This window comes from Rhyacophila brunnea, unplaced genomic scaffold (genome assembly GCF_057557595.1).
Source record: "Rhyacophila brunnea isolate RB1 unplaced genomic scaffold, BYU_Rbru_1.0 scaffold_6, whole genome shotgun sequence".
Lineage (NCBI taxonomy): Eukaryota > Metazoa > Arthropoda > Insecta > Trichoptera > Rhyacophilidae > Rhyacophila > Rhyacophila brunnea.
The window spans coordinates 24125588-24137831 of record NW_028233276.1 but is presented as its reverse complement, the minus strand read 5'-3'; the positions used below and the strand labels follow the sequence as shown (position 1 = coordinate 24137831).

The following is a 12244-nucleotide window of genomic DNA, read 5'->3' as shown; positions in this document are numbered from 1 at the left end:
TCATATATATATAATATATTCGGCCTAAATACAGGCAGTTTCGCACAAAGTATTGAAAACAATTTAGTAGTAATAATATTTGAAAATATCATTTTTGAACAATTAGAGAAGTTTCCAAAATGATTACATTTTCAGCACACGGTGGAATAAATGATACCGCGTGATTACTCATCGATTTCAAATGTATTCACAACATTTGAGGAGAGACTTAACATAATCGTATTAAAAGTACTTTCTTAAAAAACTATACCTACTTGTAACATTCCACTGCGATTAAAAATCAAATAACCGCAAGTCTCCTTGGGAAACTCCAAGCCGGATACAATTTATTAATGACACTATTTTCCATACATTCTAAACCTGATACATTGATTTTTTCTATCCCTGTTTTCTCTATTGATATTTTCAAAGCGCATGCGGGACCGGAAAGGAATCTCGATCTGTCGAAATCGACACGCTTACGATACAAATAAACGTATCGATCCCAAAAAAACTTGCGCTTTCCGCGTCTCGCATGTAGCCTGAAAAGCTCACTTTGAAACGTCTATTCCATAAAAGCTAACTTTGATTTATATAGATCTCTTTTATAATATACATCACTTAGAAAACCGCACCCCCTCAAAATAAACTCTATAGGTGCGTACATATGAAAATAGGTTCCAAACGCACTTCAGCCGAGGGGCGAGAGAATCATTGTGCTGTCCATGACACGTCCTCCGATTCCGTATCCGTACAAGTAAACATAATATGACAATGAAATTATAAGACAAAATAATGAAACATACGCACTTATATATGACAACTCCATAAGTATCAAGCCACGCTCTATTTATTTATCAAAATATGTCAGCGAGCGTTTAATAAAGTTGGCCATAGCCGAGGAAGAATGGGGAGCGACTAGTTTACCTACCAAAGTTGTCATAATAGTACACATCGGACACATCATTATAATTTACATACTATAAAAATAATGACTCGGGTTGTTTCGAGTCGCACTTTACATTATTTCTAAGATCGGGCCGTGACAGAACAGATCGCCATGTGTTCCAACATTATCTATATAAAACGTAGAAATGTTACCGCTTTGCATTCACTCAATTTGATTTGTCTCATTTACACTGCGCATTTCACAAGTCGGCCCACAAATTAAAAAAGCAGTCAGCCGCAGTTGGAATCGTTCCGACCGACGGACTCCAATTGATGCCGTTCATTTAGTTGACTATTTCAAACGATCATCGACAATGACAGCGGTCGATGCTGTAGGCCAAAGATTAAGCTTGCGACAGATGTCATCATGGAAGTGATATATTCATGGCATCGGTAAAAAGACGGGATGCGCCGCCGGTGATGGGATCCCACTTAGCTGGTCAGCAGCGCAATGTTGATCTCCTTGACCATCTTGACGCGGTGCAGCATTTTGGAGAGGGGTTCTCGGCCGAGCGCCTGCGTGCTGTACCACACGGGGCTGTCGGGGACGCACGACCTCTCCGGCATCAGGTAAAACACGTCATTCCTCGTCTTCACACTCTCAGGACTGTAACCGACCGACAGCCAAATATAATATCAACCAACAGTAAGGCCAAAAATAGTAAAATTGACATTATTAAAAACACAATATTGGATACCAATGTGAGACCGCGTTATCAAGTGTAAAAATTCTTTTTGAACTTACCATTTAGAAAGGTAGAACTCATACAGCTTAACAGGGCATCTGAGAGGATTTTCTTCATTTTCTTGTTGCTCGTAAACCTTCTTCTTACGGGAATTAGCCTCTGTAAAAAAACGGTATTGAGATTTTTGCATATAAAATGGCCGAAAGATATACCCAATTATTGTGACTTCTTTATTTATGTCAAATAATTACACATATTATGTAATTCAAGTTACAAAATAACAACCTTGACACGAAATATTATAAATCGGTACCTAGATTTGAATAACAAAAAAACTATTACGAACAATATGTAACTAACTCTGGCATAGGTCATGTGCAACCGTAGATGTCTCCGCACCTTGGATTTTAACATACAACCTACCTCTTGTATTGTTAAAAAAAAACCAGAATAAACTACCATCTTTGTACCCATGTCGAGGTGGAGGTTATATTATCAGACTTTTATTACAAAGAATGGTCATTAGCCATTTACCCAAACCATTGGATCCCTTGTTCCAGATCAACATAAACAAAAATATATGGAAGCTGCACCCGTTTGCTCTAACAATTTATTCTACCATGAGGACAAATATTTTTGTAAAATTATTGAATGAAAATTTTCGAAAATATAATTTTTTATTTGGAAAGATGTTTTTGTTTAACGTAACGTAATTACAGTAAAACCCATTAATATGAATAGTTAATTCAAAATTCACCATACAAACATCGAAATATTTACCAAAATTCATAAAACCTATTAATAGCCAATATCCACTAATTCAATATTCACCATACTAACATCGAAATATTCACCAAAATTCAAAAAACCTACTTATAGCCAATATCCATTAATTCGAAGAATGAACCATGATAGCATAGTCTCATCACTGATTTTAATCTGAAAGAAATTGTATCGAAACAAACGTTACAAAATTGCAACAAAAAAAAGGTTTTTTTCAAAGTTTTATTGTTTTTTGCCTATTTCGTAATACAAATTTTTTTTCAATTTTTGATCCCATCGATTTGAAATTAACAGGGTTTCATTTTATTGTGTGCTCTTTGTCTGCTGTTAACCACAAGATGATGATGGATTATCTCAAAATATTATAAAGTTAATTTCATATTGATCTGTATCGCTGTAAACCAGAGTCTGCCAAGCTGTGTACGAGAAATTCCAGGTGTGCTGCAAAAAAAGAGTCTGTCCGTATTGTTTATTACACTCTATTCAAGAGTGCCATCACTCGTACACAGTGGTCGACTAGAATTTTCCTTCACTGGATTAACAAGTGTACAAGTAGGTGGTCGTCAATCCTTTCACAAGATTTGATTCGATAGATGAGATGGAAGAAAATTTAACAGACTTTAAAAAATGATCTAAGCACAAAGCCTCAGTTTTTGAATAAGAGTTATCAGCATTTTGGATTCGGGTTTGGAATCGATATCCTGAATCAGCTACTACATATAGTTATTGATTTCTGACACCGTTTGGATAGTCGTATCTTCCCAAATTAAGTGTCTCAGCATTGGAAATGAAATAAAAAAAGGGAAACGATTGCAGGCGGTAGAGGTAGATGAGGACTTTAACTTTATATCCGCGTTTTGACATAATTCTTTCTCGAAATCAATTGCATTCTCCTCACTAATAAGATTCTTATCTACATTACCTACCTATGTATAATATATTAATAAAGTATATTTATAGGTAGTGTGTCACGAAACAAATTCCTCTACCCCAGTGTGCCGCCAGGTACATAAATAAGTTTAGACGCCAATGTAAACAAAGAACATTTGACATACCCAAAGCGGACTGTGGAGGATAAAACCGGAGTAAAACGTTTCTGGAGCCGGGGATCTTGGCGGCTCCCGGTTGATTGGGATTTCTTTTCCAATGCTTCATGATATGGGAAAAGGAGAGCTGCATATGTTCTTCTACCGTCTGAAATAAAAACAATACAAAACCATCATTATTGTTCACTGCCTTGATTAACTGTGAATGACAATCCTTCTTTTTCGCATGTTTAGTCATGAAAATATGCCATAAAATTGAAATGATGTAAGTACAGTCGAACTTGGTTATTACGAGGAAGATGGGAATGACTGAATTTTCTCGTTATATCAGAGAATAGGTATTTTTAAATGAGAAGTCAGATAACACAAAAAGTCGCAATTCAAACAAAAATACACAATTAGAATTTTTCCCCGAAACAAGCATGGCATTCATAAACTACAAAAGAAGTTGTTTATTATGATGAACGCTGGTAGGTACCTACTGACTTCACAAACCTTGGATTTTTTTACATGCAATTTCAACCATATGCGTGGATACTTTTTCAATATTGCCGGCGAAAACACCAATTAGGTAGGTACTTAACTAGTGTCATAAACGTAATCCGATCCCGGCGGCATCCCGTCCGGTCGGATTTTATTGCTTAGGGTCGAAATGTTTTTAAACGATCCGACACATTAACAGTTTTAAGAAAAATTTTGACGATATTTTAGCTCGGTATACCCGATAAATAGCTCATTATAAAAGTGAATAAATGTATGGAGAAAATCGTAAACTAAAATGTCAAGGAATGTTTCCTCGTTACATCCGACATCTCGCTATATCCGTGATCGTAATAATCGAGTTCGATTGTATATTTAAATGGACACAACGCAAATGTAAAATAATAAACCAATTATGATCTCACCACAAGGTTAAAATGTTTTGTATTGAAAAACATTAACGTAGAAAGTAAAACGTGCGGCGAGTGCGCTCCTAATTGTTTGCTTTCCCATAAGTGTTCTTCCTCTACTCTCGTTACAATGTATTCTGAAATAAAAAATTAAATAGTTTTCATTTTAGTTTTATTATTACAAATATTTTGGTTTGGGTCCATTCATGAATACTTAATTTTTCACGGTACCCAACTACAGTAGAGGCAGACGAGTTTTTTCGGCACGGCAAATTTTCTTTGAGGATAGTTTTGCAACTGCATAAGAATTTTTTTAAATATTATTTGTTAAAAACAAAAAATACGACACTTTTGTATGACATTTCCTGTTATTGTTGTTCGTGGTAGGCATTGCCAATAAACGTATTCTACATTAAAAATTACTTCAGACTCTCTTACATATCATTTTTTACAATCAGCTTTATAATAATTATGTGGAAATTAAGTAATAAAATGAAGGATGTGATTTTTCTGTCAAATGTCCCATACATATTCCAAAATAGTACACATAAAAATCAACAAGAATCAATTGAACCCATCTGAAAAAAATTACCGTAATCCTGAAATCTTTTTCAGATAATATGGAGGAAGTCACAATAAGATCAGTTCACAGTACTCTGGTGGCATCTGAGATTAAATAACGATGTCATTTGAACTGCTTTGGCAAAAAACTATGACTATCGCAATAATGACCTTTTCCTGGCTCAATTGATATCACACAATTATTATTAGTGTCATTAATAGAAATGAAAACTCACGCGAATCATTATAGAGGACTGAGAATTTTCGCGCCACCTCGTCAAGACATTCTGTAAATTTCTCATAGTAGGAATCCGTAAAGATGTTATCTATCCTCCCATTTTCAAACAGATATTGCTGAATACCTAAAAGAAGAAGAACAAATTATAGCAGAAAACTGGTGAACAGTGAAAGGAGGGTTAAGGGGTGGACAGTGGAAGGCAACTGACCTAACACCAGGTAGTAGATGGTGTCGGGGGCATACTCGGAGCCGTTGGGCTTGCGCACTTCCTTCACGAATAGACAGAGGGAGTAGTTGAGTTCGTCGGCCGTCAGCTGCAGGATCTCGGACTTGAAAGGTTTCCGCCGCACTGTGCTCTTCTCCATTTCCGCGTTCTTCGTCATCACCCACTGTTTCCATGCGTTCACCCCAAACGTGTACTAAAAAAGTCATTCGACAAATTTAATTATGATACTCCAAACAATTTATTGCAATCAACGTCTATTGTCTATTACTTACCCGTGCACATTGACTACAGAGTTTCCGTGTCTTCGCAACGATGTCATGCAAACTGAGCTCAGAATATAGTACGTACTCAATATACAGTAGAATTGCATTAATCTGGTACTACATAAAACTGATAGAGATGGATTACTGTAATGTATTGAAAACTGGAAATCAGGTGGATAAAGATGAATATGGTTGAAAAATTATCTCTACCTACATTATTGTAATAATAATTGCAAATTCACATCAATGTTATAAATTTTTTGTCAAAAAAAAAAAATGTAACCCAGTTAGGAAAGAGATGAATAAAATCTTGCAGAGATGAAACACCTAATGATACACCAAGTTATGGGATGCGGGCGAAGAAAGGTGAAAGTAAAATATACCTTTAGGCACATGTTGGCGTCAGGTTTCTCCTGTGGCTCTCTGGGAGGGTCGGGAGTGGTATGGTGGTGTGAGGGGGTGGGATCAGGGGCTCTGCGAGAGCGCTTGGAAGACCGAGTGCCAACAGAGAGAGGGGCGGGAGTAGGGGGTCCTCGGGCACCTCTCTTGCGGCTGCCCGCCGCCGCTGCTGCGGCAGCTGCAGCCGCAGCCCTCTGCTGCTCTAGCATCATCAGCTGGTGGTGGTGCATGGGGTTGTTCTCATCCAAACCGGCTAAGGGCAACAGAAACACAAATTTGTCAATTTTGGAGAGGGGAATTAAACAAAAAAAAAACAAAGACGCATATCATAAGCATAAAATTTTGTACACGGTAGTGTTGTCAACTCAAAATCGACAAAAGTGGACAACAATGGATAGATGTAACAGTAGGAGAATAATACGTCTTTCTTGTATTATGTCTTTTGATGGCATGTAATTCCAGAAATAAAAAAGAGGATCACTGGTCTACAGATGTATTATTATTTTCACCTATTCACCTTTCGATCTCCCATAACAGATTCCAAATTATTTTACGTGTGCTTCACTTCTGTGACAACACGCAGCAAATAGGTGGGGACATGTTTAAAATTAGATTCCTTGTGAAATATTACAAATTTTTTTTCGTGCAATGTATGCATCCTTACATGAATGTGTGCATTGATGAAAGTTTTCTGCTGTACAAAGGCAATTTGTCATTTCGTCAGTACATGACACTAATGGAACCATATTTGGATCAAGAACACACATATGCGGACAATTGGTAGTCCAAGGTTATTTCAATGACCGGAATACAAATGCTTGTGGTACGGTAAGACAAAACCGAAAGGGAATGCCAAAGTATACCGAAAAATTAAGGAACGGGGAAATCAAAGCCTATCACACAGACACTATTCAGCATAAATATGGAAGGATAAAAGGGAGGTGTCCATGCTGACAACTCTTCATCTTGCTCAACTCACCGATACAGGCAAAACTACGTACCGAAATGAACACATCATAAAACCGGAGTGTATTCAAGATTACAATAAAAATATGGGTGCAGTTGACAGATCAGGCATGGTTCTGTCGAGTGTCCACTCATCGTGAAAAACGATGAGGTGGTACAAAAAAATATTTTTCCATAGCAATCGCGTCTCACAGAAAGGCATTTTATACCAAAATTACCACCAAGCGAGAAAAAAACCACAACAATGGCGAGATGTGTGGTGTGTTTATACAAAAACTATGAATAGAATCAAGATATCGGTGCAAAGTGGCTCTCTGCATAGAAACTTGTTTTGAGGCCCACACGGTAGAAAAATACTAATTTTTTTTAATTCCTCTATTAATTTAAAACCTCTCCAAAAAATATTATGTCAGAGATAGTCAAAGAAACAAACACTTTTTATACCTATCCATATGCAAAAACCGACCTTGGACCGAAATCGCGGTCACATAATTGGACGGATACGTCAGTGCCGAGTTGTACATGTTCTTTGCCGTGTCAATGTTAATGACTAGGAACAAACACACCACAGTGCCATGTTTGTGGTAATTCAAAAAAAAGAAAAAAAGAAAGGCACTCCTTTTATGTGTACAGCATGCGATGTAGCCTTGTGCTTGCATCCATGTTACAAAATATACAACAGTTAAAAACATTTTTAAATTAGTCCATCGTTTTTTTAATTTTAATTTTGTAAAAGTCTGGTTGAGTTTTAAGTACAATTTATAGCTGTAATAACTTAAGTGTTCAAAATGTTAAATAATAAATGTGTTATCGTATTTCGAATGTGTTATCGTATTCGGATTGTGAATAATAATTGCGTGATCTATGTCGATGAAGATAACAATTAAAGCGGCGCAAGCGTCCAAATCGATACAAAATGGCGACAAATAGTGAGTGATTTGTTAGTATGAACATATTTCTTAAGGATATTATGAGAGAACTTGATATATAACTGCGTAATTTAATGTTTTCATGGAATATTTATGAGTCTGGCCTCCAATAAATCCACACCAAATATTTAATAACGAGAAAGTTCAGCTTTGGCCGGGTTAAGTGGACAGTTTTGGACGCATGTCGAGCAATATCGACCGCCAGGTACTCGGTCACCAGAGAGAAAATTTCAAATTGTTTCACGAAAAACGGAATATCGTGCCACCCGCTCGATCCAATTCAGGAAGTTAAGGAATCGATACCAGAAAAATGTTAAACCCGGCTAATTTCTGTGATTCCGTTTTGTGCGACGACGGATTGGTGTCATCTGCTGTGAATGACGCGGGGACCGCGGCGGTTGCGATAGAGCATGAAGACGTAGTTGACGCGGATGACGCAATTTAGGAAGACGAAGGTGATGCCGATGAAACGCCTCATTTGCCGTCGAAAGTTGAATTATTTAACGCTCTTGACATTATACAGAGGCACATGATATGCCGCAACATATAATAAATAGTTACGACCAATTTTCCAGACATTTGATAAGCGAAATAGTAAAAAGAGACAAGGAAAAATTGTGGACTACTTTAAATGATTTATTTTAATTAGGTACCTAGTGTTTTATTGTGCACCTATGTAATTATATTGTCATGTTGAACAATGTGCTCATACAAAATTATTGCGGGTTTTTTTAATTACCTACTTTCAATGAATCTTTTCGATAACAAACTGTTATATATCTACATATTATGTTTTTATCTTTTTTTTTGTGTTTATATTGTTTGTCCCATTAAAAATATTAACAGAACTGGCAATACACAATATGTAATGTTAGTCTATGGTACTAACAAATGGTAAATTTATGGAGACTCCGTTTTGATTTGGAATGTCAAAAGTACTAATAGTAAAATTTCTTGTGGTAATGTAGGTACATATTTTTCTCTCGTGATTATTTTTTATTGTGTTTTTTTAATCAGAATTTCTTCTGTGCAAACAGTAGCTTATATGGGGTTAGTGTTTTTATTATATTTGATGTGTTTTGTACGTAACTTAACCACAATATGGCTATCAATGTAAAATACACAAAAAAGTCGTCATTTCATTAAATGTTTTATAAATCATTTTAATAGGTACATATTGTTGATATTGAGATAAATTTGGGGTTTGCATAAATAAACACAATGAATTTCAATACTAAATACCACTCTTATTTCGCCTACTAAAATTGCATTTGAGATATTTGGTGTTTTCGCGCCTTTTTTCGAAAATTTCGATTTATAGCGAATTCTGCTAATTCAAAATCAAATTTTCAGAGTCCCTTGGATTTCGAATTACTGAGGTTCTACTGTATAATTATTCTTCCTATATCAGTTAAATAATGAAAGAAATGTGACTGACTGGCTGCCATGGGCGGATGCGAACTGGGAGTGATGGTGCTGGCAGTCATGGCAGATTCCAAGTCGACAGCGGGCTCGTCGTATTCCGTGGCCATCTTGAGAGCCATCTGCAGGACGTCCTCCCCAAAACCTGAGTTGCCTGCATCCATTCCGTCAGGGCTAAATCCTTCGTCCACTGTTCACCGAAAAGAACAAAATTCGATTGTGAAACACATACAGCAACATTAACAAAACAACATTTGCAGTCTCTTTAGAAAAAAGAAATAATAATTTATATCTTGTACATTAAATTAGAAAACATATTTTTTCAAATTATGTAGAATATTTTACCGGAGCTTCATAATTATAAAACATCTATAATATCATCCCAACCTTGCCAGTCACCAATGTGCAAAATGACACTTCTGAGATAATCAAGTTTAACTCATTGGAGACAATCGGCGGCACTGTTACAAGGTGCGGGACATGGTGAAAATCCAATATTTTTAATCGTATTTTGATTTTTTTTAGAGTTGAAGTTACTTAATAATATATGTAGCTATCATTTAATGGTGTTAGTTAAATAGAGTCCGATATATTTTTTTAAGAATTATTTGGTTTATAAAATCTATTATTTTTTTAAATTTGTCAAAATAATTATCAGTTTGGTAGGTATGAGGTGTTTGAGTGAGTAAAAGACAAAATATAATGGCCCTCCATCTTCAAAATATCCTGAAGAGTATTATAATTGGCCCCAGTTTCAGTATATCTTAATTTTATCATTTAATTCAATCATATACTTTTTACCTTTGTCATTTTGTATAAAAAAACACATAAACCTATAGTCTGATACACAAAATTAACTTAAAATATAAATCAATAATAGAAGAATTCAATATGTACAAATATTTAATGGATTTATTTGAATTAAATGAATAATAAATGAGTTATACATATCAATTTTAGAAATCAGTGTGCCTTTAAATGATCCTCAAAAATTCACTCGGTCTCCAATGGGTTAAACAGTTTTGCGAATCCATTACCATATCCTATTATTAATATGAACGTTATAATTTTGATTTTTATAATATTACTTATTTGGGGACTTGTCAATTATATATAGTCATTGACACATCGAAAAGTAATGTCGTTTATTTTTTTTACACGAATGTGCCACTAGAGTGTCGTTGGCTAATTTGTATTCCATATTTAGGTGCGCAGTTTATTAAAAGTTAGGTCATTATTTCGCCCATTTCTAACCCGTAGCACTTCTGGTCTTTGGCATAATAAAATTTGGTTGATTTCTAGCATATCCCCACACTTAAGTCAAATTAGCCAAAAAGGCACATTCGTGTCTTTGGCTCGATTAGGACGATATGTAAAACCATAATAAAATGGTATCCAAAGAGCGAGCCTTGGTACAGTAGGCTGGTGCTCTGGGCTGTTTGAAAAAATAATAATTCCTGGCAATCTTAATTTAATCCGCTGATGCGATGACCACAATGAGAGATTCATATGCTGCAAATAGCATTTTTCATTAGGCGATTTTAAACTGCTCTTCCTTTCTCGCAGACACTACATACGAGTTGAAGAGTTTTTGATCATTTATAATATTGTGGCGCAACTTTGATTGGGGGACAATTAGTCATTTGAATCATGACTTTGTATGTCACCCGTAATTTTATGGGTGCATCTCATAAAATTCAGAAACTGACCTCCGTTTTCTTCTTCCGATTCAGAGTCGCTCTCACATTTCTTCTTCTCTCCGGCCACCATCTCGGCCATCATGAGGAGCTCCGCTTCGAACGGATCCGTGGGCATCTTTTCGTGAATCTTTTTGATTTCCTTCATGATGCCGTTGGCCGAGTTCCTTGTGGTGGGGATGAAAATAGGAATGGGAACAGGCAGGGGGATGGGTACGGGCACAGGGAAAGGCAGGGAGTACATGGCAACGGGGACGGGAACATAGATCGGCACAGGAATGGGGATAAGGATCCTCCTCTCCAGGTGCGAGTCTGTCTGCGAGTCTTTGGTGCAGAGGTGCGGCCGGCACGACACACCCTTAGTCACCATTATGGGCTTGGTGAGAGTGCAGACATTTCTCATCTCTTTGGGTTGGGCGGGTTTGATGATGATGTGGTTGAATATCTGCGGGGGAGGAGGCGGGGGTGGGGTGGGAGGCTTGGGAGGGATGACGGGGGGCGGGGTGACAGGCCTCTCAACGACGACATGCTTGACAGGTTTGGCAGCGGTCCGCTTGGACTTAGCACGCGTGCTATGACCACTGACATGGGGGACGGGCGGGGCGGGGACGGTAGCCAGCGACTGGACGCTCGCGATCACAGGCATCCCCGAGCGCTGCTCCATCATCTTCATGGATTGATTTTTCACTAGAAAACAATTAAAGTGCATCAAAAACAATGAGAGAAATCCCTGTTCATTTCTATTATTCCCATACAACAATTATTTGCCGTTGAAAAGGTATTAAGGTAATCATTTTTCAATATCCATTTTAAACGTTACAAAAATTATTAAAGTTAAGTTATTGTCTGGAAGCCAGTTGCTTAGTCATGAATACATACATAAGTCGCCTATACCTTTTACCTTAGGCGGACATTTCGTGATTAGCACTTCGATGGCAGAATTGATAAAAGCGAGTAGCCATAGTTTTGACAAAATGGTAATATTAACGAAATTTGAGAAGTGCTCAAGTAACATAACTATTAATTAATTTCATTGTAATTAGGTGGAGAACAGGTGGCTACATTATTAAACACAACCGTAATCCGATGGACACATATCCAAGTACTTTCAAACACCATATTTTGTAGGTATGTTTCAGAGGTGTTTCCAAATTATTTATGCTCAATAAAGAATGGTACATTCTTAAATCCTATAAATTATTATATTATAT

The 12244-nt window shown here is 36.7% G+C and overlaps 1 protein-coding gene across 1 annotated transcript in view; it reads right to left on the bottom strand.

Moving 5' to 3' along the window:
* Positions 1-378: 378 nt before the first annotated feature.
* Positions 379-12244, bottom strand: part of woc (zinc finger protein without children) — a 30412-nt gene continuing 18546 nt past the window's right edge. The window contains exons 10-18 of the mRNA XM_085956251.1: positions 11046-11720; positions 9353-9526; positions 6004-6272; positions 5340-5550; positions 5130-5255; positions 4348-4469; positions 3452-3590; positions 1673-1772; positions 379-1534 (exon numbers count right to left, since the gene is read on the bottom strand). Of these exons, the coding sequence (XP_085812377.1) occupies positions 1360-1534; positions 1673-1772; positions 3452-3590; positions 4348-4469; positions 5130-5255; positions 5340-5550; positions 6004-6272; positions 9353-9526; positions 11046-11720 (1991 nt within the window). The 3' untranslated portion in view covers positions 379-1359. The remainder of the gene's footprint in view (positions 1535-1672; positions 1773-3451; positions 3591-4347; positions 4470-5129; positions 5256-5339; positions 5551-6003; positions 6273-9352; positions 9527-11045; positions 11721-12244) is intronic.